Source organism: Salvelinus alpinus, chromosome 8 (assembly GCF_045679555.1).
Source record: "Salvelinus alpinus chromosome 8, SLU_Salpinus.1, whole genome shotgun sequence".
Taxonomy (NCBI): domain Eukaryota; kingdom Metazoa; phylum Chordata; class Actinopteri; order Salmoniformes; family Salmonidae; genus Salvelinus; species Salvelinus alpinus.
In genome coordinates, this window is record NC_092093.1 from 4,803,696 (window position 1) to 4,828,957 (window position 25,262).

Below are 25,262 nucleotides of genomic sequence, written 5' to 3' on the forward strand. Positions count from 1 at the left end.
CCAGTCAGTTAGTGTCCCTGACCAGGCCTCTCTCTCCATACCAGTTAGTCAGTGTCCCTGACCAGGCCTCTCTCTCCATACCAGTCAGTTAGTGTCCCTGACCTGGCCTCTCTCTCCATACCAGTCAGTCAGTGTCCCTGACCAGGCCTCTCTCTCCATACCAGTCAGTCAGTCAGTGTCCCTTACCAGGCCTCTCTCTCCATACCAGTCAGTCAGTGTCCCTGACCAGGCCTCTCTCTCCATACCAGTCAGTTAGTGTCCCTGACCAGGCCTCTCTCTCCATACCAGTTAGTCAGTGTCCCTGACCAGGCATCTCTCTCCATACCAGTCAGTCAGTGTCCCTGACCTGGCCTCTCTCTCCATACCAGTCAGTTAGTGTCCCTGACCAGGCCTCTCTCTCCATACCAGTTAGTCAGTGTCCCTGACCAGGCCTCTCTCTCCATACCAGTCAGTCAGTTAGTCAGTCAGTGTCCCTGACCAGGCCTCTCTCTCCATACCAGTCAGTCAGTTAGTCAGTGTCCCTGACCAGGTCTCTCTCTCCATACCAGTCAGTCAGTGTCCCTGACCAGGCCTCTCTCTCCATACCAGTCAGCCAGTCAGTCAGTCAGTGTCCCTGACCAGGCCTCTCTCTCCATACCAGTCAGTTAGTGTCCCTGACCTGGCCTCTCTCTCCATACCAGTCAGTCAGTGTCCCTGGCCTGTCTCTCCATACCAGTCAGCACAGCCAGCCAGCTCATTAGGGGGCAGATGGCGTCAGATTGACGAGGGCTCCATTTTCTGAGCTAAACTGACCCAAGACACACCTCCAACAACAACACATATAAAACCTCACATAATTCTGCACAAAAACAATGGCAATTCCTCTCAACCAGTGGCATATGGGCTTTTTAGGTGAGCACTGATGCCGCCCTGTGATTAGCAGTTCCCTATTTGTCAAAGGCTTGTGCATTCCCAGCGCGCCTAAAGGCTGGAGATCAAATGTATGACAACGTAATGAGATGGACACTTTTTTACATCATGCAGGTTTCTCCCATCGAATAGCTTAACCTAAATGCCACTCAATCAAATAACAAACAACATATCCTAAAACCAGGACAGGTCAAAGTAAAATGACAATTTGGAATTGACAATAACAACTGTTAACCTCGACACCGGTACCCCTTGTATATAGCCCCGCTATTGTTATTTACTGCTGCGCTTTAAAAATGTGTTATTATTGTAAAAAAAAAATTGGGGGGGGGTATTTTCTTAAAACTGCATTGTTGGTTAAGGGCTTGTAAGTGAACATTTCACTGTAAGGTGTATTCGGCGCAGGTGACAAATAAAATGTGACTAGGAGTTTCACCCCCCATTGTCATGATCAGTGGTTTCAAGTTTGTGTCAGCCATTTTTTGGGGGGACAAGCTGACCATAGTGAAAAATAAAATACTTCTGCATTTCCAACTTGCAAATAGGCTCAGGATAACTCCTGATAAAGTTGGGCAATGGTCCTGCACAAGTGTCCAAGAAGCTGGACATCATATCTGCTGCCGATACGTTTTTGGGGCTCCACAAGACTTCAAGGCAGAAGCACTGCAACGACTGTCAGTGCAGTCTGTGACCTGGATCCTTCTGAGCCTGTGTAGTTTAAGTTTAAAGCTAGCTAATTTAGCTATTTCATCAACATATGAGTCGATTATTTGTTTAGGCTTTCAACTAGCTAGCTAGCTACCTTGACTGTTCAATAACGTCTTTGCTAGCTACTTGTAACAGCAATGAATGTGTATTATTAGCTAGTTATTTGCTAGCTTGCAATCAAACTATTCCATGTCTAGTCTGTTGTTGTTTGCTATCTATCAAGCTAGTTAACGTAAGCATTTAGGAGAGGTACATCAACCCACCCCGTTCAGATGACCTCGGCTTCACGTCTCCATGCTCAGTCATGACTTCTCCCTTTCACGGTAGGGTCTCTGTCTGATCGACTGAGTAGCTAGCTATTTTATCTTGCTAGCTAACGTGTTAGCGGTGCCATGGCAACCCCCGTTCTTCCGCATACTGTAGTTACGTCGTTACGCCAGAGAGTGGCGCTGTGACCACTTGTTGCATGAGTTCAAGATATCCAGATTTATTCAAGAATCCATAAGAATTAACAAGGGGACGTCACCTAATGGATGTTTCTAGGTTTGTATTAATCTATTCTGAATAAAATGTTGATCTATATTAGGAATATGTTTTTGATTGTCATTAGCTCTAAGGGGTGTGTGATTCATTAAATTGGTGCAACGGTCTGGCGTGCTGTTCTGTGCATTTGTCCAGATCTGTTATTTGTCCAGATTTGTCCTACTTTCAAAAAGGCATTAAAAAGCTCCTCCTGGCTGCAGTAACCTTTCATTGCATACAAACAAACTACATTTCACATAACGCATGTGTCAAGCAGGCTCAGTGTGGTTCAGCTCAGTGCTGTCAGGACCGCAGGGTACCGGATGGGGGAGCGCGGTCCACGGCAGTACGACGTTATCGTGGCACTGACTGTAGCCTATATAATTACCAGGAGGCGCGCAGCCTACCTACCAACACGGGCATTGATCTAAACACGGCTTGAACTGCGAGGAAAGGCACTTACATTAGGAAACCCTACTACTGGGATAAACGCCTCAAGTGAAACGGAATATAAACCGCTCGAATTCTAGTCGAGTGTCGCTCGCCCGTGCGACGCACAGCACCAATAATACTATGATGATCAAGGTTTACATCGCCTCCTCCTCGGGATCTGTGGCGGTGAGTGAGGTCGGGCGCTGTCAGTATGTCGCCTACCCGTAATCAAATCTGTAGGGTTTATATTCTTCTGTGTGAGTCGCATCAATTGTACAGATGCAGACAGTGCCGTGAGGAGGGAATGTGTTCATCATGCCTTTTGATATTGTTGTTGACGTCGGGGGGGAGGCTTATGTAAGTTATCTGACTGATCTCCTATATGCTAGTGAGAAGCAAGATTCTGTAACGCAGCCTGCTATTGCCTTCACTCCAAACGTGTCTAGCTTACTTTGATTTTTTGTAAACATGGCTATAGACATGTGATTTTTTTGTGTCTGTGTTTTAGTTCATTCTGTGTTTTTTATTCTGAATTCCAACCCATTAGCCCACTACACCTTAACCTACATGTTTTAGGGGTGGGTTTTAATGACTCTACACTAGATGCAGGTCTCAGAGGTTCAACCTCCATGTTGGACATCTTTTACATCATTATTCCTGGACATGTAGGTCCATGTAGGTCCATGCAGGTCCGTGTAGGTCCATGTAGGTCCGTGTAGGTCCATGCAGGTCTACGCAACAAAACTAAAACATAGCCAGCTGTACATGATGTAGGCTTACTTTCCACTGTCTGTCTTTTAAGTGCAAAGAAATGCATATGGTTGTCCCCCCCTCAACTGGGTCCTGGTCTAAAGTAGTGCACTTCATAGGGAATAGGGTGCCATTTGGGAAGGACACTGTACAACTCTCCCACTCTAGGTGTGTTTTTATCTTATCAGCGCCAAGGTTGACCGAAGTCCATGTTTGCCCCTTCTAACAGTGCTCCCTTTTTCTCTGAACCAGGATGTCCTCCTCAACTGAACTGTGTCCCGAATGACACCATTCTCCCTATGGGCCATGGACAAAGGTAGTGCACTATGTAGGCTATAGGGTACCATTTGAGATGCAGTCCTGTAATGTACTGCAGACGGCCCTGCCCCCTTTGGTATGTTCTGTTCAAACTAAAGGTCGACCGATTACGATTATGATTTTTCCACGCCGATACCGATTAATGGAGGACCTATAAAAGCCGATACTGATTAATCGGTGTGCGTGTGCGTGTGATAATTATAACAATACTGAATGAATGCTTATTTTAACTTAATATAATACATAAATAAAATCTACTTAGTCTCAAATAAATAATGAAACATGTTCAATTTGGTTTAAATAATGCAAAAACAAAGTGTTGGAGAATAAAGTAAAAGTGCAATATGTGCTATGTAAGAAAGCTAACGTTTAAGTTCCTTGCTCAGAACATGAGAACATATGAAAGCTGGTGGTTCCTTTTAACATGAGACTTCGATATTCCCAGGTAAGAAGTTTTAGGTTGTAGTTATTATAGGACTATTTCTCTCTATACGATTTGTATTTCATATACCTTTGACTATTGGATGTTCTTATAGGCACTTTAGTATTGCCAGTCTAACCTCAGGAGTTGATAGGCTTGAAGTCATAAACAGCGCTGTGCTTCAAGCATTGCGAAGAGCTGCTGGCAAACGCAGGAAAGTGCTGTTTGAATGAACGCTTACGAGCCTGCTGCTGCCTACCGCCGCTCAGTCAGACTGCTCTATCAAATCATAGACTTAATTATAACATAATAACACACAGAAATACGAGCCTTAGGTCATTAATATGGTCAAATCCGGAAATTATCATCTCGAAAACAAAACGTTTATTCTTTCAGTGAAATACGGAACCGTTCCGTATTTTATCTAACGGGTGGCATCCATAAGTCTAAATATTCCTGTTACATTGCACAACCTTCAATGTTATGTCATAATTATGTAAAATTCTGGCAAATTAGTTCGCAATGAGCCAGGCGGCCCAAACTGTTGCATATACCTTGACTCTGCGTGCAATGAACGCAAGAGAAGTGACACAATTTCCCTAGTTAATATTGCCTGTTAACATGAACTTATTTTAACTAAATATGCAGGTTTAAAAATATAAACTTGTGTATTGATTTTAAGAAAGGCATTGATGTTTATGGTTAGGTACATTGGTGCAACGATTGCACTTTTGTTAAATCACCCCGCGTTTGGCGAAGTAGGCTGTGATTCGATGATAAATTAACAGGCACCGCATTGATTATATGCAACGCAGGACAAGCTAGTTAAACTAGTAATATCATCAACCATGTGTAGTTAACTAGTGATTATGTGAAGATTGATTGTTTTTTTTTATAAGATAAGTTTAATGCTAGCTAGCTACTTACCTTGGTTCCTTGCTGCACTCGCGTAACAGCCTGCTACGCAGTCTCCTTGTGGATTGGAATATAATCGGCGTCCAAAAATGCCGATTGTTATGAAAACTTGAAATCAGCCCTAATTAATCGTTCATGCCGATTTTAATCGGTCGACCTCTAGTTCAGACGGCCCTGCCGCCCTGGTCGGTGCGGTTCAGACACAGTGTGATTTTCATGTCAACATGATGAGTTAAAAAGAGGAAGGTCTTCTAGTGGTTGTTTTCAATCTTCACATGCGCCGCTGAATTTCAAACTATAATTTTTGAGCCTTTTAATATAAATAAAGTCTTATCTCCCCATGATCAGTCATTTGACCATAGGGTTATGTACTCTAGCTATGTCGTCTAGCTATGTCGTCTAGCTATGTCGTCTAGCTATGTCCTCTTGCTATGTCGTCTAGCTATGTCCTCTAGCTATGTCCTCTAGCTATGTCGTCTAGCTATGTCCTCTTGCTATGTCCTCTAGCTATGTCGTCTAGCTATGTCGTCTAGCTATGTCGTCTAGCTATGTCCTCTTGCTATGTCCTCTAGCTATGTCGTCTAGCTATGTCGTCTAGCTATGTCGTCTAGCTATGTCGTCTAGCTATGTCGTCTAGCTATGTCCTCTAGCTATGTCCTCTAGCTATGTCGTCTAGCTATGTCGTCTAGCTATGTCCTCTAGCTATGTCGTCTAGCTATGTCGTCTAGCTATGTCGTCTAGCTATGTCGTCTAGCTATGTCGTCTAGCTATGTCCTCTAGCTATGTCCTCTAGCTATGTCCTCTAGCTATGTCCTCTAGCTATGTCCTCTGGCTATGTCCTCTGGCTATGTCCTCTGGCTATGTCCTCTAGCTATGTCCTCTAGCTATGTCGTCTAGCTATGTCCTCTAGCTATGTCCTCTGGCTATGTCCTCTGGCTATGTCCTCTGGCTATGTCCTCTAGCTATGTCGTCTAGCTATGTCCTCTAGCTATGTCGTCTAGCTATGTCGTCTAGCTATGTCGTCTAGCTATGTCCTCTAGCTATGTCCTCTAGCTATGTCCTCTAGCTATGTCCTCTAGCTATGTCGTCTTGCTATGTCGTCTAGCTATGTCCTCTTGCTATGTCGTCTAGCTATGTCCTCTAGCTATGTCGTCTAGCTATGTCGTCTAGCTATGTCGTCTAGCTATGTCCTCTAGCTATGTCGTCTAGCTATGTCGTCTAGCTATGTCCTCTAGCTATGTCGTCTAGCTATGTCGTCTAGCTATGTCGTCTAGCTATGTCCTCTAGCTATGTCGTCTAGCTATGTCCTCTAGCTATGTCGTCTAGCTATGTCGTCTAGCTATGTCGTCTAGCTATGTCGTCTAGCTATGTCGTCTAGCTATGTCGTCTAGCTATGTCGTCTAGCTATGTCGTCTAGCTATGTCGTCTAGCTATGTCGTCTAGCTATGTCCTCTAGCTATGTCCTCTAGCTATGTCCTCTAGCTATGTCCTCTAGCTATGTCCTCTAGCTATGTCGTCTAGCTATGTCGTCTAGCTATGTCCTCTAGCTATGTCCTCTAGCTATGTCGTCTAGCTATGTTGTCTAGCTATGTCCTCTAGCTATGTCGTCTAGCTATGTCCTCTAGTGTGACCTGAGGAAATGGATTGATCTAAATGGTATTAATTAGAAGAAGAAGAATGTTTTGATTTATTCTCCTTAAAGGGCCACGGAAATTCTGCTTCTGCTTTATCCTAACCCTCCAATTGCTTCCTTACTCCAACAATATTTCCCCCCTGTTGGACATGCGGTTTGGACTGACTGTCCCATCTCTCTAACCTCTAACCTCCCATTGCGAAAGAACATGGTGCGGCCTGTCGCTCTTCGGGTTTCACATGAGAAGAGAGAGGCGGGCCCTTTAGAGGATAATATTTATTAAAGTCTCTCTTAAGAAATGCCTCTAGTCTTAGGTAACGGGGTAAATTATTAATGCATTCTAGTTTACCGTATCTCTGGAATGGGAAAACAAAACACAATTGCTGCTGTAGTGTTTACAAAAGTTATTTTTAAGCCGGTGAGACACACACACACACTTGAATATCCTTGGTGTCATCTCTCTGTTTTGAGTTTTCATTCACATTGGATGCCATTAAATAGAATTGTAAAATGACCATTTGACGAGGAAGAATGGAAAGGGACATGCAGCCCTCACCTGTTTTAAGTACAGTGAGAGGGAGTGGGCAAGAGAGAGGGAAGCGAGAGGAAGGAGAGAGAGAGGGAGAGAGAATAGCAGAAAGGGAAAGATACAGAGAGAAATAGAGAAAGCAAGTAGGAGTGAAACAGAGGGGTAGAGCTAGCCGAACAGTGTGAATCATTATAAGAAGTGATGTCAAAACCCTGAAATGAGCAGCTCCAGATTAGATCAGATTAGTGGAGTGGTAATCATCCACCACACTTCATCCCTTTTAGATGGAAGGATGAGTTGGGAAGATGACACCTCGTTGTGATTCCACACAACATATGTAGAGACTTTAGGAATGTTGTTTTAGAGGCGGTATCTTACTGTAAACAGTAGTGTTGTTTTAGAGGCACTATGTTACTGTAAACCGTAGTGTTGTTTTAGAGGCACTATGTTACTGTAAACCGTAGTGTTGTTTTAGAGGCACTATGTTACTGTAAACAGTAGTGTTTGAGGCACTATGTTACTGTAAACAGTAGTGTTTGAGGCACTATGTTACTGTAAACAGTAGTGTTTGAGGCACTATGTTACTGTAAACAGTAGTGTTTGAGGCACTATGTTACTGTAAACAGTAGTGTTTGAGGCACTATGTTACTGTAAACAGTAGTGTTTGAGGCACTATGTTACTGTAAACAGTAGTGTTTGAGGCACTATGTTACTGTAAACAGTAGTGTTTGAGGCACTATGTTACTGTAAACCGTAGTGTTGTTTTAGAGGCACTATGTTACTGTAAAAAGTAGTGTTTGAGGCACTATGTTACTGTAAACAGTAGTGTTTTAGAGGCACTATGTTACTGTAAACAGTGTTTGAGGAACTATGTTACTGTAAACAGTCAAGATCCCACATCCGCCCACATTATCTCTGTATTTCTCTCTCTTTCACTTACTCATTCTCTCTCTTTCATTTTCTTTGTCTCTCTCTTTCACACACACACACTAGTTGTGTGGTGACGAGAAAAGGATTAGTCCTCTGTCTTAACCTCTGTTAATCTCTGAACTACAGCACAGTACTACTACACGTACAGTAATACACTACGTCACCGTGTTCTGTCTGTCTGCCTGTCTGCCTGCCTGCCTGTCTGTCTGCCTGTCTGTCAATGATTGTTCAGTACTACTACATGAATCTCCTTTACATTGCCCTGGCCTCATTTGTCTTTGCGTCAAAACAATAGTTTCATTGTGCCCTCACCATCCCTAAACACACACACACACAGGCACAGGCTTACACACACACACGGTCATGGTATCTATACACAATAGACCTCCAGCAGAGATGAGATTGTAAGAAACTAGACAATAGTTCATGCCTGCTATGAGGAGAGAGTTTTTTGACAGTTAAGCGTAAATCATAGTCCATAGACAGAGGACGCGATTGTCCAGTGTCCCATTGTGACATAGCTACAAGGCTCTGAGACCACAACCCCCCCCCCCACCCCCCACCCCCCTCTCCTCCCCTCTCAATTCAATTTAAATTTAAGGGCTTAATGGCATGGGAAAAATATGTTAACATTGCCAAAGCAAGTGAAATAGATAAACATTTTACAGTAAACATTACACTCATAGAAGCTCCAAAATAATAAAGACATTTTCAGATGTCATATTATGTCTATATACAGTGTTTTAACGATGTGCAAATAGTTAAAGTACAAAAGGGAAAATAAATAAACATAAATATGGGTTGTATTTACAATGGTATTTGTTCTTCACTGGTTGCCCTTTTCTTGTGGCAACAGGTCACAAATATTGCTGCTGTGATGGAACACTGTGGTATTTCACCCAGTAGATATGGGAGTTTAAATTCTTTGTGGATCTACAATGGCCTTTCTCAAAAGCAAGGCTATGCTCACAGAGTCTGTACATAGTCAAAGCTTTCCTTAAGTTTGGGTCAATCACAGTGGTCAGGTATTCTGCCACTGTGTACTCTCTGTTTAGGGCCAAATAGCATTCTAGTTTGCTCTGTTTTTTTTGTTAAGTCTTTCCAAGTAATTGTCTTTTTTGTTTTCTCATGATTTGGTTGGGTCTAATTGTGTTGCTGTTCTTGGTCTGTTTGTGTTTGTAAAGTGGTTGTAGAATTGAACAGCTCTTTTCTGGATTTTGATCATTAGTGGGTATCGGCCTAATTCTGCTCTGCATGCATTATTTGATGTTTTACGTTGTACACGGAGGATATTTTAGCAGAATTCTGCATGCAGAGTCTCAATTTGGTGTTTGTCCCATTTTGTAAATTATTGGTTGGTGAGCGGACCCCAGACCTCACAACCATAAAGGTCAATGGGTTCTATAACGGATTTTTAGCCAGATCCTAATTGGCATGTCATATGGTATGTTTCTTTTGATGGCATAGAAGGCCCTTCTTGCCTTGTCTCTCAGATCGTTCACAGCTTTGTGGAAGTTACCTGTGGTGCTGATGTTTAGGCCGAGGTATGTATAGTTTTTTGTGTGCTCTAGGACAACGGTGTCTAGATGGAATTCGTATTTGTTGTCCTGGTAACTGGACCTTTTTTGGAACACCATTATTTTTGTCTTACTGAGATTTACTGTCAGGGCCCAGGTCTGACAGAATCTGTGCAGAAGATCTAGGTGCTGCTGTAGGCCTTCCTGTTTGGGGACAGACACACCAGATCATCAGCAAACAGTAGACATTTGACTTCAGATTCTAGTAGGGTGAGGCCGGGTGCTGCAGACTGTTCTAGTGCCCTCGCCAATTCATTGATATATATGTTGAAGAGGGTGGGGCTTAAGCTGCATCCCTGTCTCACCCCACGGCCCTGTGGAAAGTAATGTGTGTTTCTTGCCAATTTTAACCGCACACTTCTTGTTTGTGTACATGGATTTTATAATGTTGTATGTTTTACCCCCAACACCACTTTCCATCAATTTGTATAGCAGACCCTCGTGCCAAAATATTTTTTGAAATCAACAAAGCATGAGAAGACTTTGTTTTTGGTTTGTTTCCTTGTCAATTAGGGTGTGCAGGGTGAATACGTGGTCTGTCGTATGGTCATTTGGTAAAAAAGCCAAATTGACAATTGGTCAGTACATTGTTTTCACTGAGGAAATTAACTAGACTGCTGTTAGTGATTAATGCAGAGGATTTCCCCAAGGTTGCTGTTGATGCATATCCCCACGGTCGTTATTGAGGTCAAATTTGTCTCCACTTTTGTGGATTGGGGGGGATCAGTCCTTGGTTCCAAATATTGGTGAAGATGCCAGAGCTGAGGATGATGTTAAAGACTTTAGGTATAGCCAATTGGAATTTGTGTTCTGTATATTTGATCATTTCATTGAGGATGATACCATCAACACCACAGGCCTTTTTGGGTTGAAGGGTTTGTTGTTTGTCCTGTAGTTCATTCAATGTAATTGGAGAATCCAGTGGGTTCTGGTAGTCTTCAATAGTTGATTCTAAGATTTGTATTTGATCACATATAATTTTTGGCTGATAGTTATTTGGTGGTAAGTTGTTTACCCATACATATCCAGTTTGGATAGATAACTCTTCATGTTTGTTTAGTGTTTTCCAATTTTCCCAGAAGTGATTAGAGTCTATGGATTCTTCAATTACATTGAGCTGATTTCTGATGTGCTGTTCCTTCTTTTTCCGTAGTGTATTTCTGTATTGTTTTAGTGATTCACCATAGTGAAGGTGTAGACTCAGGTTTTCTGGGTCTCTGTGTTTTTGGTTGGACAGGTTTCTCAATTTCTTTCTTATGTTTTTGCATTATTCATCAAACCATTTTGTCGTTGTTCATTTTCTTTGGTTTTCTGATTATTATTATTTGTTGATAGGGAAGCTGAGGTCAAATATACTGTGTAGGTTTTCTACTGCCAAGTTTATACCTTCACTATTACAGTGGAATGTTTTGTCCAGGAAGTTGTCTAAAGGGATTGAATTTGTTGTTGTCTAATTGTTTTTTGGTAGGTTTCCTCACTACTTTTCTTCCATCTATATAATTTCTTAATATTATTAAGTTCCTTTGGCTTCAATGCCTCGTGATTGAGTATTGCTCTGTTCAGGTAGACTGTGATTTTGCTTCGATCTGATAGGGGTGTCAGGGGGCTGACTGTGAACGCTCTGAGAGACTCTGGGTTGAGGTCAGTGATAAAGTAGTCTACAGTACTACTGCCAAGAGATGAGCTATATGTGTACCAACCATAGGAGTCCCCTCGAAGCCTACCATTGACTATGTACATACCCAGCGTGTGACAGAGCTGCAGGAGTTGTGACCCGTTTTTGTAGGTTATGTTGTCATAGTTGTGCCTCGGGGGGCAGATGGGGGAGGGAATGCTGTCACCTCCAGGTAGGTGTTTGTCCCCCTGTGTGCTGAGGGTGTCAGGTTCTTGTCCAGTTCTGGCATTTAGTTAGCCACAGACCAGTACATGTTCCTGGGCCTGGAAATAATTGATTTCCCCCACCAGGATGGAGAAGCTGTCTTCATTAAGGTATGTGGATTCTAGGGGAGGGATATACAGTTGAGTCGGAAGTTTACGTATACTTAGGGTGGAGTCATTAAAACTAATTTTTCAACCCCTCCACAAATGTATTGTTAACAAACTATAGTTTTGGCAAGTCGGTTAGGACATCTACTTTGTGCATGACACAAGTAATTTTTCCAACAATTGTTTACAGACAGATTATTTCACATATAATTCACTGTGTCACAATTCTAGTGGGTCAGACGTTTCCATACACTAAGTTGACTGTGCCTTTAAACAGCATGGAAAATTCCAGAAAAGTATGTAATGGCTTTAGAAGCTTCTGATAGGCTAATTTACATCATATGAGTCAATTGAAGGTGTACCTGTGGGTGTATTTCAAGGCCTACCTTCAAACTCAGTACCTCTTTGCTTGACATCATGGGAAAATCAAAAGAAATCAGCCTAGGCCTCAGAAAATAAATTGTAGACCTCCGCAAGTCTGGTTCTTCCTTGGGAGCAATTTCCAAACGCCTGAAGGTACCACGTTCATCTGTACAAACAATAGTACGCAAGTATAAACACCATGGGACCACGCAGCCGTCATACCGCTCAGGAAGGAGACGCGTTCTATCTCCTAGAGATGAACGTACTTTGGTGCAAAAAGTGCAAATCAATCCCAGAACAACAGCAAAGGACCTTGTGAAGATGCTGGAGGAAACGGGTACAAAAGTATCTATATCCACAGTAAAATTTGTCTTATATCGACATAACCTGAAAGGCCCCTCAGCAAGGAAGAAGCCACTGCTCCAAAACTGCCATAAAAAAGCCAGACTATGGTTTGCAACTGCACATGGGGACAAAGATTGTACATTTTGGTGAAATGTCCTCTGGTCTGATGAAACAAAAATAAAACTGTTTGGCCATAATGACCATCATTATGTTTGGAGGAAAAAGGGGAAGCTTGCAAGCCGAAGAACACCATCCCAACCGTGAAGCACGGGGGTGGCAGCATCATGTTGTGGGGGTGCTTTGCTGCAGGAGTGACTGGTGCACTTCACAAAATTGATGGCATCATGAGAAAGGAAAATTATGTGGATATATTGAAACAACATCTCAAGACATTAATCAGGAAGTTAAAGCTTGGTCGCAAATGGGTCTTCCAAATGGACAATGACCAGAAGCATACTTCCAAAGTTGTGGCAAAATGGCTTAAGGGCAACAAAGTCAAGGTATTGGAGTGGCCATCACAAAGCCCTGACCTCAATCCCATAGAAAATGTGTGGCAGAACTGAAAAAGCATGTGCGAGCAAGGAGGCCTACAAACCTGACTCAGTTACACCAGCTCTGTCAGGAGGAATGGGACAAAATTCACCCAACTTATTGTGGGAAGCTTGTGGAAGGCTACCCGAAACGTTTGACCCAAGTTAAACAATTTAAAGGCAATGCTACCAAATACAGTGTATGTAAACTTCTGACCCACTGGGAATGTGATGAAAGAAATACAAGCTGAAATAAATCACTCTCTACTATTATTCTGACATTTCACATTCTTAAAATAAAGTGGTGATCCTAACTGACCTAAGACAGGGAATTTTTACTCTGATTAAATGTCAGGAATTGTGAGAAACTGAGTTTAAATGTATTTGGCTAAGGTGTATGTAAACTTCTGACTTCAACTGTATGTAGCACTCAGGATGACATTTTTTCTCTGTTAAGATAATTTCTTTTTAAATTTCTATCCAAATGTAAAATGTTCCTGTTTTGATTAATTTAAGAGTGGGCTAGGTCTGCTCTATAGCAAATTAGCATACCGCCTAAGTCCCTTCCCTGTTTCACACCTGGTAGTGTGGTGGATGGGACTACCAGCTCTCTGTAACCTAGAGGGAAACCAGTGGGTCCATCTCCTTTATACCAAGTTTCTTGTAGGATGACAATGTCTGTATTTCCAATTTCTTTGGTGAAGTCCAGGTTCCTGCTCTTTAGGCCAAAGGCAGATGACCTCAGACCTTGAATATTCCAGGATGAGATAGTGAAAGCTTTGTGTTCCATAAAGTGTCCAATGTTGTTAGTTCTCTCGGTGACTGGGTCCAGCTGGAGCACTCAGCAGACTGAGACACAGGAAAGCGGCACCGTCAGCAGATAGAGTATTAAATAACCTACAAAGAAGTGTGGGAGTTTGTGTGTTCTCACTGGGATGTTTTTCCTACTCGTCACAGTCACACACAAGGTTTTAAACTGTCATAGACTATCCTCTCATGACTTCTGTAGGGACAGGACCACTCCGTAGTAGCTGGCCTGGCTTGGACCCGTAGTGTGTGACCCAGTGTGTTCTACCAACAAAGCTACAAACTAAACAGGTTGTAATCTAGCAAACGAGTACAATTTGAGGCTAATTTGAGTTAAGCCACAACAACAACTTTCTAGAAAGGTGACATTAACGAATAGGGCTTTAATCAACAGTAATGTACTAAATGGAGAACAAGGTCCTTCATTTCATCCATTACCTTCAGAGATGGACACCATGATCAATACAATACACTGTGTTTGTTTAGTCTGTCCATACGGGAGTCTCAGCACGTCTGATCTCTTTCTACAGGTTTTGCTTTTCGGCAGGCAGTGGACAGGTGACACACAGGGGGGTGGGGGGAAGGTGACACACAGTGGGGGGGGGCAGGTGACAGATCTTCTCCAGTATGGTTCTCTTGTATATCGTGTGACTTCCTTCCAAATCCTGTATCCTGACTCGATGATTGGAAGTCTCTTTCTCCCCCCCCCACTACAGGTGAAGAAGCGCCAGCAAGCTGTGGTGGGTTTCTTGGAGGCCAACCGGATCTCCTTCCAGGAGGTGGACATCACCAATGTGGAGGACAGAAGACTGTGGATGTACCAACACATCCCCCCGGAGAAACACCCGGACAAGGGCAACCCGCTGCCCCCACAGATCTTCAACGGAGACTGCTACTGTGGGGTAAGAGATAGCTACCGTAGTGATCCTCACTAACCCTAACCCAGGAGAAACACCCAGACAAGTGTAACAGTTTAACTTTAGTCCGTCCCCTCGCCCCGACCCGGGCGCGAACCAGGGACCCTCTGCACACATCAACAACAGTCACCCACGAAGCATCGTTACCCATCGCTCCACAAAAGCCACGGCCCTTGCAGAGCAAGGGGAACCACTACTTCAAGGTCTCAGAGCAAGTGACGTCACCGATTTGAAAGGCTATTAGCGCGCACAGCCGCTAACTAGATAGCCATTTCACATCCGGTACACAAGGGCAACCCGCTTGATTTCTGTCCAATTCCCCGCCAACACAAGAACTGGTCCTGAACCCAAACGCAGCCACGTAATGTTAATGTAGGCGTATGTGATGACGCACATACGTCTACAGGAATGGCCGCGGGACTTGCGGTTGCGGCAGATGCAGCCCTCTAGTCTAGCATTTAGCCTGTATTAAGTAATCTAATGTTAGCATATAGCATATAGTCTGTGTTAGTTGTTCTAATGTTAGCATGTAGCCTGAATGATCAGTTGGTGAACGAGCTAGCTAACATTAGCTGTCCTGCGCCCTGTGATGGATGAGCGAGCTAGCTAGCGGTGCTAACGTCAGCCGTCCTGTATCCTGTGCTGAGTGTTGAATGAGCGTGTGTGTGTGTACGCGCAAGGAAACGTACAGTATTATACAGAGACATGAGTCCATGGAACTCCCTTACATCTCATACAGCGCAAGTGAACAGCAATGTTAATGTTTTTTAAATGTATGTAAATTGTAAAGTATTTTGTCTGTAATGTCTTTTTTTTAACTTGTCGGTCCCGAGTAAGACAAGCTGTTGCTAATGGCGATCTCAACAACAAAAATTGTGTGTGTCAACTATTTGATCACCCGCCCGCAATTGCTAATAACCTCAACCGCCTGACTATATGTGGAAACCTGAGGCCCGCAAATATAGAAAATGCGCTATCGGCTTCAGTCAAAGACGGCAACAACAACACAAGAATTGACAGGGGCTGCAGGAATTTCTTGTTACCTAATTGTAGATATGTTTCTGGTTCTAATTTCCAACATTTTGTTAGTCAACTTGTCTATAATTAGATGCATGCAGCTTTTCTTCTGTCGTTATGTTGCCCTAGTAGACTCAATAAACCCGTGCTAACCAGAATAATGTCATATAAATCGATAGAATGAACGAACGCTTCAATCTAGTTGACATCTGTAAAGTTTTCTGGCATCTTTTGCGGAGCGGAATACGTTTTAAGGACCGGGGAGAGAAAATACAATAACGCAACAACAAAAAATCACGATATCGGTTTGACCGGGTTGTAAGGAAATAGAATGCTGTGACAACGACCCAACGTGTTTCTGATAAGATTTCAGTTCGGCTCGGATATTTTATGTGGTTGAAATACTATCAGCTTCTATGATGCTTTTATGATAAAGACGTTACCTCTACAGATGGTATCTAACTGAGCATTGCATTTTCTCAAGACGCAGAAATAAATAAATCACTCCTGTTCCCAAATCCAAATTTTGTGGATCATTTAACTGCAAGAAAATCTTAATTCTGCAGGAGTTATTATTAATTCTCTGTGAGAGGTTATAGACCTACAGTCAGTGTCCAGATTTCAGTTTCCATTTAACCTGAACAGTAGGCTACAGTTCCCTTGACGTACCACGGGCTTAATTTGAAGTCCCGTTTTGTGACTGTCGAATATGTATAGTGCCTCACAATCATCACATCATAACGTAGCCGGCACTGTTATCATCCTCTTCTACCACTTCACCTAATCTTTTCCAAACATTACTTTTCTAGCCCTCCTTTCTCTTTTTATTTTCAACTCTACATTTCGAGAGCTTTTGTCTTATTGAATTCAACTTCAACAATGTTCTCTTTTGCCTCCATGGATTGACGTAAACGTTTTCTGCCTGTTCCCAAAAGCATTATTTTGTCGATTAGCTGTGTAGGGTATTTGGCGTATGTACAGTTAAGCCCTAAAGCTGAGGCTTATGCACTAATACCAGAGCCTCAAATAATGAAAGAAAACCTCAATGTAGCCTATAGATATAAATGGCACAAGAATGAATAATTTATGGATTTATTTTTAAGGTATTGCTTGTCTTTTATTCCAGCTGCCCTTCAACCACACAATATGTATTGACACTAAACCCGTCCACCGCGCGGACATAACCGCGAATCATGACTCAACCCGCGCATCGTGTGTGTGTGTGTGTGTGTGTGTGTACTATCCTTGGGGTGAATAGAAGTCCTCACAAGGATAGTAAAACAAAGAAAATATGTCATTTTCCCACAAGGAGAAAGGCTATTTTTGGGGGTTAAGGTTAGGTTAAGGGGTCAAAGTATCGCAATATTATTTTTCATGGCAAAATGAAAACGTGTGTGTGTTCATTCCATCAGGACTATGAGGACTTCTTCCAGTCCAAGGAGAACAACACTGTGTTTACATTCCTAGGCCTCAGCTCACCGCCCTCAGTAAAGGTATGACCCACACACACACACTACTGTAAGACTATAAGGCTCCACTAGTTGTACAGCTACGGTGGTGGAGGAGCACTCGGCAGCTACAGGGGTGGAGGGGCCCTCGGCAGCTACAGGGGTGGAGGGGCCCTCGGCAGCTACAGGGGTGGAGGGGCCCTCGGCAGCTACAGGGGTGGAGGGGCCCTCGGCAGCTACAGGGGTGGAGGGGCCCTCGGCAGCTACAGGGGTGGAGGGGCCCTCGGCAGCTACAGGGGTGGAGGGGCCCTCGGCAGCTACAGGGGTGGAGGGGCCCTCGGCAGCTACAGGGGTGGAGGGGACCTCGGCAGCTACAGGGCTGGAGGGGCCCTCGGCAGCTACAGGGGTGGAGGGGACCTCGGCAGCTACAGGGGTGGAGGGGAACTCGGAAGCTACAGGGCTGGAGGGGACCTCGGCAGCTACAGGGGTGGAGGGGACCTCGGCAGCTACAGGGCTGGAGGAGCACACTTCCATTGTTCTCCTAGAGTGGCTGAATATGTTCCTGTCTTCTAGATGACTCGTATCTGATTCCTGAGAATATACAGGATGTTCCCGTCTTCTAGATGACTCGTATCTGATTCCTGAGAATATACAGGATGTTCCTGTCTTCTAGATGACTCGTATCTGATTCCTGAGAATATACAGGATGTTCCCGTCTTCTAGACGACTCGTATCTGATTCCTGAGAATATACAGGATGTTCCCGTCTTCTAGACGACTCGTATCTGATTCCTGAGAATATACAGGATGTTCCCGTCTTCTAGACGACTCGTATCTGATTCCTGAGAATATACAGGATGTTCCCGTCTTCTAGATGACTCGTATCTGATTCCTGAGAATATACAGGATGTTCCCGTCTTCTAGATGACTCGTATCTGATTCCTGAGAATATACAGGATGTTCCCGTCTTCTAGATGACTCGTATCTGATTCCTGAGAATATACAGGATGTTCCCGTCTTCTAGATGACTCGCATCTGATTCCTGAGAATATACAGGATGTTCCCGTCTTCTAGATGACTCGCATCTGATTCCTGAGAATATACAGGATGTTCCCGTCTTCTAGATGACTCGTATCTGATTCCTGAGAATATACAGGATGTTCCCGTCTTCTAGATGACTCGTATCTGATTCCTGAGAATATACAGGATGTTCCCGTCTTCTAGATGACTCGTATCTGATTCCTGAGAATATACAGGATGTTCCCGTCTTCTAGAAGACTCGTATCTGATTCCAGAGAATATACAGGATGTTCCCGTCTTCTAGATGACTCGTATCTGATTCCTGAGAATATACAGGATGTTCCCGTCTTCTAGATGACTCGTATCTGATTCCTGAGAATATACAGGATGTTCCCGTCTTCTAGATGACTCGTATCTGATTCCTGAGAATATACAGGATGTTCCCGTCTTCTAGATGACTCGTATCTGATTCCTGAGAATATACAGGATGTTCCCGTCTTCTAGATGACTCGTATCTGATTCCTGAGAATATACAGGATGTTCCTGTCTTCTAGATGACTCGTATCTGATTCCTGAGAAGATACAGGATGTTCCCGTCTTCTAGATGACTCGTATCTGATTCCTGAGAAGATACAGGATGTTCCTGTCTTGATATATGACTCGTATCTGATTCCTGAGAATATACAGGATGTTCCTGTCTTGATATATGACCCTGAGAAGGAACACAGTCTGATTCACTTGTCCAGCAAACATCACATGGTCCCAAATTGCACCCTATTTCTTCTACCTGGGCTCTATAGGCTCTGGTCCAACGTAGTGCACTACCTGGGCTCTATAGGCTCTGGTCCAACGTAGTGTACTACCTGGGCTCTATAGGCTCTGGTCCAACGTAGTGCACTACCTGGGCTCTATAGGCTCTGGTCCAACGTAGTGTACTACCTGGGCTCTATAGGCTCTGGTCCGACGTAGTGTACTACCTGGGCTCTATAGGCTCTGGTCCAACGTAGTGTACTACCTGGGCTCTATAGGCTCTGGTCTGACGTAGTGTACTACCTGGGCTCTATAGGCTCTGGTCCAACGTAGTGTACTACCTGGGCTCTATAGGCTCTGGTCCAACGTAGTGCACTACCTGGGCTCTATAGGCTCTGGTCCAACGTAGTGTACTACCTGGGCTCTATAGGCTCTGGTCCAACGTAGTGCACTACCTGGGCTCTATAGGCTCTGGTCCAACGTAGTGCACTACCTGGGCTCTATAGGCTCTGGTCCGACGTAGTGCACTACCTGGGCTCTATAGGCTCTGGTCCAACGTAGTGCACTATATAGGGAATAGGGTGCCATAGGGCTCTGGTCTAAAGTAGTGCACTATACAGGGAATAGGGTGCCAATTGGGACGAATTCATTCTCTCCTTTCCCACAGATTATCAGTAACCAGGATCATTAGATTTTCCTCCAATCACATGCCTGGTCTGTCTCCAGTCTGGCGGCTGATTGGTATCACTCCACTAATTGGCTGGGATGTGATTAACATAGACCAGTGGACTTTAATGAGTCGTTCGTCCCAAATGACACTCTATTCCCTATTACAGTGCAATACCTTTTACCGGAGCCACTCAAAGGCCCCCTTTACGGCCCTATGAGCCCTGTTCAAGAATAGGCTGTCATTTGGGACACATCCTGGTTTGTTTGTTGATGAGGACCTTTTTAATAAGGTTGATGTTGCTGACAAACAGAACATGGTGATCTCTCTCTCAGGAGACTCCTGAATTAACTGAGTCCCTTATGAACCTTTCAGCATGATCTGATAATGTGTTGATTCAGCATGTTCTGATAATGTATTGATTCAGCATGTTCTCATAATGTATTGATTCAGCATGTTCTGATAATGTATTGATTCAGCATGTTCTCATAATGTATTGATTCAGCATGTTCTGATAATGTGTTGATTCAGCATGTTCTGATAATGTGTTGATTCAGCATGTTCTGATAATGTGTTGATTCAGCATGTTCTGATAATGTGTTGATTCAGCATGTTCTGATAATGTGTTGATTCAGCATGTTCTGATAATGTGTTGATTCAGCATGTTCTGATAATGTGTTGATTCAGCATGTTCTGATAATGTGTTGATTCAGCATGTTCTGATAATGTGTTGATTCAGCATGTTCTGATAATGTGTTGATTCAGCATGTTCTGATAATGTGTTGATTCAGCATGTTCTGATAATGTGTTGATTCAGCATGTTCTGATAATGTGTTGATTCAGCATGTTCTGATAATGTGTTGATTCAGCATGTTCTGATAATGTGTTGATTCAGCATGTTCTGATAATGTGTTGATTCAGCATGTTCTGATAATGTGTTGATTCAGCATGTTCTGATAATGTGTTGATTCAGCATGTTCTGATAATGTGTTGATTCAGCATGTTCTGATAATGTGTTGATTCAGCATGTTCTGATAATGTGTTGATTCAGCATGTTCTGATAATGTGTTGATTCAGCATGTTCTGATAATGTGTTGATTCAGCATGTTCTGATAATGTGTTGATTCAGCATGTTCTGATAATGTGTTGATTCAGCATGTTCTGATAATGTGTTGATTCAGCATGCTGTGATAATGTATTGATTCAGCATGCTGTGATAATGTGTTGATTCAGCATGCTGTGATAATGTGTTGATTCAGCATGTTCTGATAATGTATTGATTCAGCATGTTCTGATAATGTGTTGATTCAGCATGTTCTGATAATGTATTGATTCAGCATGTTCTGATAATGTGTTGATTCAGCATGTTCTGATAATGTGTTGATTCAGCATGCTGTGATAATGTGTTGATTCAGCATGCTGTGATAATGTGTTGATTCAGCATGCTGTGATAATGTGTTGATTCAGCATGCTGTGATAATGTATTGATTCAGCATGCTGTGATAATGTATTGATTCAGCATGCTGTGATAATGTATTGATTCAGCATGTTCTGATAATGTGTTGATTCAGCATGCTGTGATAATGTATTGATTCAGCATGCTGTGATAATGTGTTGATTCAGCATGTTCTGATAATGTGTTGATTCAGCATGCTGTGATAATGTGTTGATTCAGCATGTTCTGATAATGTGTTGATTCAGCATGTTCTGATAATGTATTGATTCAGCATGTTCTGATAATGTATTGATTCAGCATGTTCTGATAATGTATTGATTCAGCATGCTGTGATAATGTATTGATTCAGCATGCTGTGATAATGTATTGTGTTGTTCATACGGTGCTGGATACTTGTCTCTGGCTGCATTTACACTTTTGACTGATCAGATTTCCGGTAACTGGGCAAAAGATCAGAATTGGGCATCCTGTGTAACTGCAGCCATTCATTGACTAAGTGGCTTTGTTCTGATCCATGAGGTCATTTTTATTTATTTGTTTGACAAGGACGATGCACATCAATTAATATTTCTGTAAATGTTATGAACACAATCAGATGGTTGCTCATTTGATTAATTGATCGTTTTGAGTGATTGGTTGACCCTTTTTCTATCTCGTATCTCCTCAGGATTCCGAGTCGTAGGAGGTAGCGTGGGGAGTCGGAGGTCGCAGAGCACATCACTTCCTGTATTACATCACTTCACCTCTCCCGGAGATCTCACCATAATGACACCACCATGTTGCCAAACACCCCAACACTCTGACCTCTCTGACCCCCCACCCCGAAAAAACACCTCACCCTCTTCCCCCACCTACAGCCATCTAACCTGACACAGGAGGAGGGGAGGGGCTTCAGACCAAGTGGAGGAAAATCAGACCAATAGAAGGAACTTCAGACCATGGGAGGCGGGGCTTCACCCTAAAACAATGGACAATGATTTCTTGATTATTCTTTTTTTATGTTGTCGTACAACTACTGGTACTCATGACGATCTAGTCAGTGGTTTCTGTTTGTGTTAGCGGTAACGAATTAGATTGAGTTTTCTTTACTGCTATGTATTCTTTGAACGGTTGTTCAAAACACTGTGTAGCCGCTCTTCTATCAACAGCAGAATGTAGCTCTCCTGTCAGTGTAGCCAGGTTGTCCTGCTCTTCTATCAACAGCAGAATGTAGGGCCCATGTCAGTGTAGCCAGGTTGTCCTGCTCTTCTATCAACAGCAGAATGTAGCTCTCCTGTCAGTGTGTAGCCAGGTTCTGTATGCAGTCAGACAGATAATGCTGACCTGAGGTCGAAACTGGTAACACTGTGCTTTAAAGTTGGACTTATGGTTAAAAAACGGAGGGAGATTGAGTCCGCTAGAGCTATATTAGATGGGACTTTGAACATTTTCCATAGAACGTTTATTTAGATTTGCGGATTTTTATCAACATTGACCATATTATTTTCGTGAAATCTAATTTTGATTCTGAGTTCGGGCATATTTAAGTTTTATATGTGAGAACTATTTCTAAAAAGTATTTTCAAAACTCACTTCCTGAGTTGAAATCACTTGCTCTGCTCACGTATTGGCTTCCACAATGTAAGGGGAGGTTTTAAGGGTTACGGTAGGTGGTGATGGACTAAGAGATCAGACAATTAAAACCAGTGGTTGTTTTCTGACTGATCTACAAATAATAATTCTATAATGAATAATTATTTATGGTGGAAGGTGATTTGTAGATCAGGCAGTCGGCAGATGCCTACAGCGTAGGCTGCAATGTCCATAGACTCCCATTCAAGTCCCGTTCTGAATCGCTGTGAAACCAGATGTCTTGACATACGAAGGGCCGGCTGGTGGGATTGTAATGAGACCAATGAAGGCTGTGTTAAGTAATGGAAGAGGAGACCAACTGGGAACTGGTGTGTTTTTAATGACTCCTTCCTCTCTCTCTACCACCTCTCTCTTTCTCTCCCCTCTCTCTCTTTCTCTACCCCCTCTCTCTTTCTCTACCCCCTCTCTCTTTCTCTACCCCCTCTCTCTTTCTCTACCCCCTCTCTCTTTCTCTCCCCTCTTCGCCCTCTCTCTTTCTCTCCCCTCTTCCCCCTCTCTCTCTCCCCTCTACCCCCTCTCTCCTCTCTCTTTCTCTACCCCCTCTCTCTTTCTCTACCCCCTCTCTCTTTCTCTCCCCTCTTTCCCCCCTCTCTCTTTCTCTTCCCCCTCACTCTTTCTTTCCCCCCCGTCTCTCCTCTCCCACTCTTTTATTAAATGATCATGGATGGGTGAATCATTGTTATGTTTACACATGACAGGCTTACACTCTGCCCACACACACACATGTTCCCCCACTGACTCAGAGACCCATTCCTAGTGAATGTAGTGCCATCTTGTGTTTTGATCTGTCACTGTTAACCTGACTAAAACAACATTCCTTTTGATACATGCCATTTATATGTACTCTTTATAGTAGTTAAATATATATATATATATATATATATATATAGTAGAATCAACACCTGTTTTTAATATGAGAACTCTGTCTGTACCGCCCGTCTGTGACAATCACTACGGCCTGGTTTCCCGGACCCAGATTAAGGCAATAGACCTGAGATTCTCCATTTACATATTTTTTTTATTTTTAATCCAGGGACTTAATCTGGATCTGAGAATCCGTCCCTATAAATTATGTTAGTTGTCTGTGTGTTGTGTTTGGCTTTGGCCGTGTTCAAGAGCATCACAACCGCAATGTATCATGGGTAAATTGTGACTGACGAACATGCCCTTTTGACCTGGCTAAGTAAAACTGTCATTGATGATTCTACACCAGTGTTTTCCCAACTCCGGGTCCTCCAGTACCCCCCCCCAACAGTACACGTTTTTTATTGTAGTCCCGAAACGAGCACACCTGATTTCAACCTGTCAACTAATCATCAGGTCTTCAACGCGTTGAATTAGGAGTGTTTGGCCAGCGCTGCAACAGAGATGTGTGTTGTTGGGGGGTACTGGAGGACCCGGAGTTGAGAACCAATGCTCTACACGATGTTGAGAAAACAAAATCAACCTTTTTTGTTACAATGACATTGTTGTATGTTGATAGACCATCTGTAGATGCTCCCCCCAGACTATACAAATAAAATTTTACTGTAGATCCCTCAAACTCACCTCTGGACCTCGCAGACAGTTCCACTTTTTGTTGTTGTTGTCCTTGTTCCTCTCTAATCAGGGATTGATTTAGACCTGGGACACCAGGTGGGTGCAATTTAATTTATCAGGTAGAACAGAAAACCAGCAGACTCCGGACCTCGTAGGGTAAAAGTTTATATACCCCTGCCATAGTTGATGCCCCAAACTGTTTTTTTTTTTTTTTTTTTAATTGTTTTGATTCGTTACAGAGAAAATTGGTTGTCACATTTTGCTGAGTCCTACTTGCCATTGACTATAATGCAATATGCAAATATGTCTAATGCATATTCTTAAACACTATTCTAAAATTGGTACAGACGATGACTATGAATGCTGCCGTGGTGGTTTCTCTGACAAACGGTTTAAAATGAATATTTTTAATCATCTAATTATTTCATTTTATATCCAGTATTTATAATTTATTTTGTATCCAGCAACGCATACAGCCACAGTGCTGATACCTCTAGATTTGTCCCTTGATCCTTTTAGTAGCCTGTTGGCTAGCAAGCAAAATGGCTGAATTGAGTTAAAGGATGTTCTCCTGGTTCTACACAAAGCAGTGAAAACTCCTTTGACTCTATCGCCGACCAATTCTGCTCCATTAAATGCATTTTTATGTGACACAGTCATTCCAGTGAAGGACTTCTTTGAACTTCACCTTTGTCAAATACCACAAACTAAATGTTGCCAAGAAGAGGATCGTTACTTTACTTGAGGAAATTAAACATCTGGATGAGCGTCGAATTTTGAATAAGGACGCCTCACGTTTAACCGCATTTGTTGATGCCACTGTAATGGAGCTTTTATGGATCTTGAGCATTTTCCCACCTTACGGCCTTCTGAACCAAAATACAGATGTTATCAGCTCTACCCCAGGCGGGTGTGAATGGAGTGTGATTGGATCCAGGAGGAGGAAGTGACCCGCACCCCCAGTGTTTTGTTTTTTTCTCTCGCAGCGTCGTGATATTAAAATCTCAAATCGTTTTGAGCCACTGTCCCCTGTCCCCGCTGTCTTCCTCAGGGCGTACGGACACCGGGTACGCGAGATGCTGTAGCTTCTACACTGACGCTGTCTCCCTCAGGGCGTACGGACACCGGGTACGCAGATGCTG

General features: G+C 43.1%; 1 protein-coding gene across 1 annotated transcript; it reads left to right on the top strand.

The window, feature by feature from the left end:
- The first annotated feature begins 2,551 nt into the window (after nucleotides 1-2,551).
- On the top strand, nucleotides 2,552-24,128 carry sh3bgrl2 (SH3 domain binding glutamate-rich protein like 2). Its single transcript, XM_071412463.1, has 4 exons — nucleotides 2,552-2,757; nucleotides 14,392-14,577; nucleotides 17,022-17,102; nucleotides 21,617-24,128. The coding sequence occupies exons 1-4, from the start codon at nucleotides 2,713-2,715 to the stop codon at nucleotides 21,629-21,631; spliced, it is 327 nt and encodes a 108-aa protein (XP_071268564.1). The 5' UTR covers nucleotides 2,552-2,712; the 3' UTR covers nucleotides 21,632-24,128.
- Nucleotides 24,129-25,262: the final 1,134 nt, after the last annotated feature.

Bases quoted from the DNA above. Each gene is read 5' to 3' on its own strand.
- sh3bgrl2 (XM_071412463.1), top strand. From the start codon at position 2,713: ATGATGATCAAGGTTTACATCGCCTCCTCCTCGGGATCTGTGGCG. The intron at 2,758-14,391 runs GTGAGTGAGGTC...CCCCCACTACAG, and splicing joins CCTCCTCGGGATCTGTGGCG to GTGAAGAAGCGCCAGCAAGC. The intron at 14,578-17,021 runs GTAAGAGATAGC...TCATTCCATCAG, and splicing joins ACGGAGACTGCTACTGTGGG to GACTATGAGGACTTCTTCCA.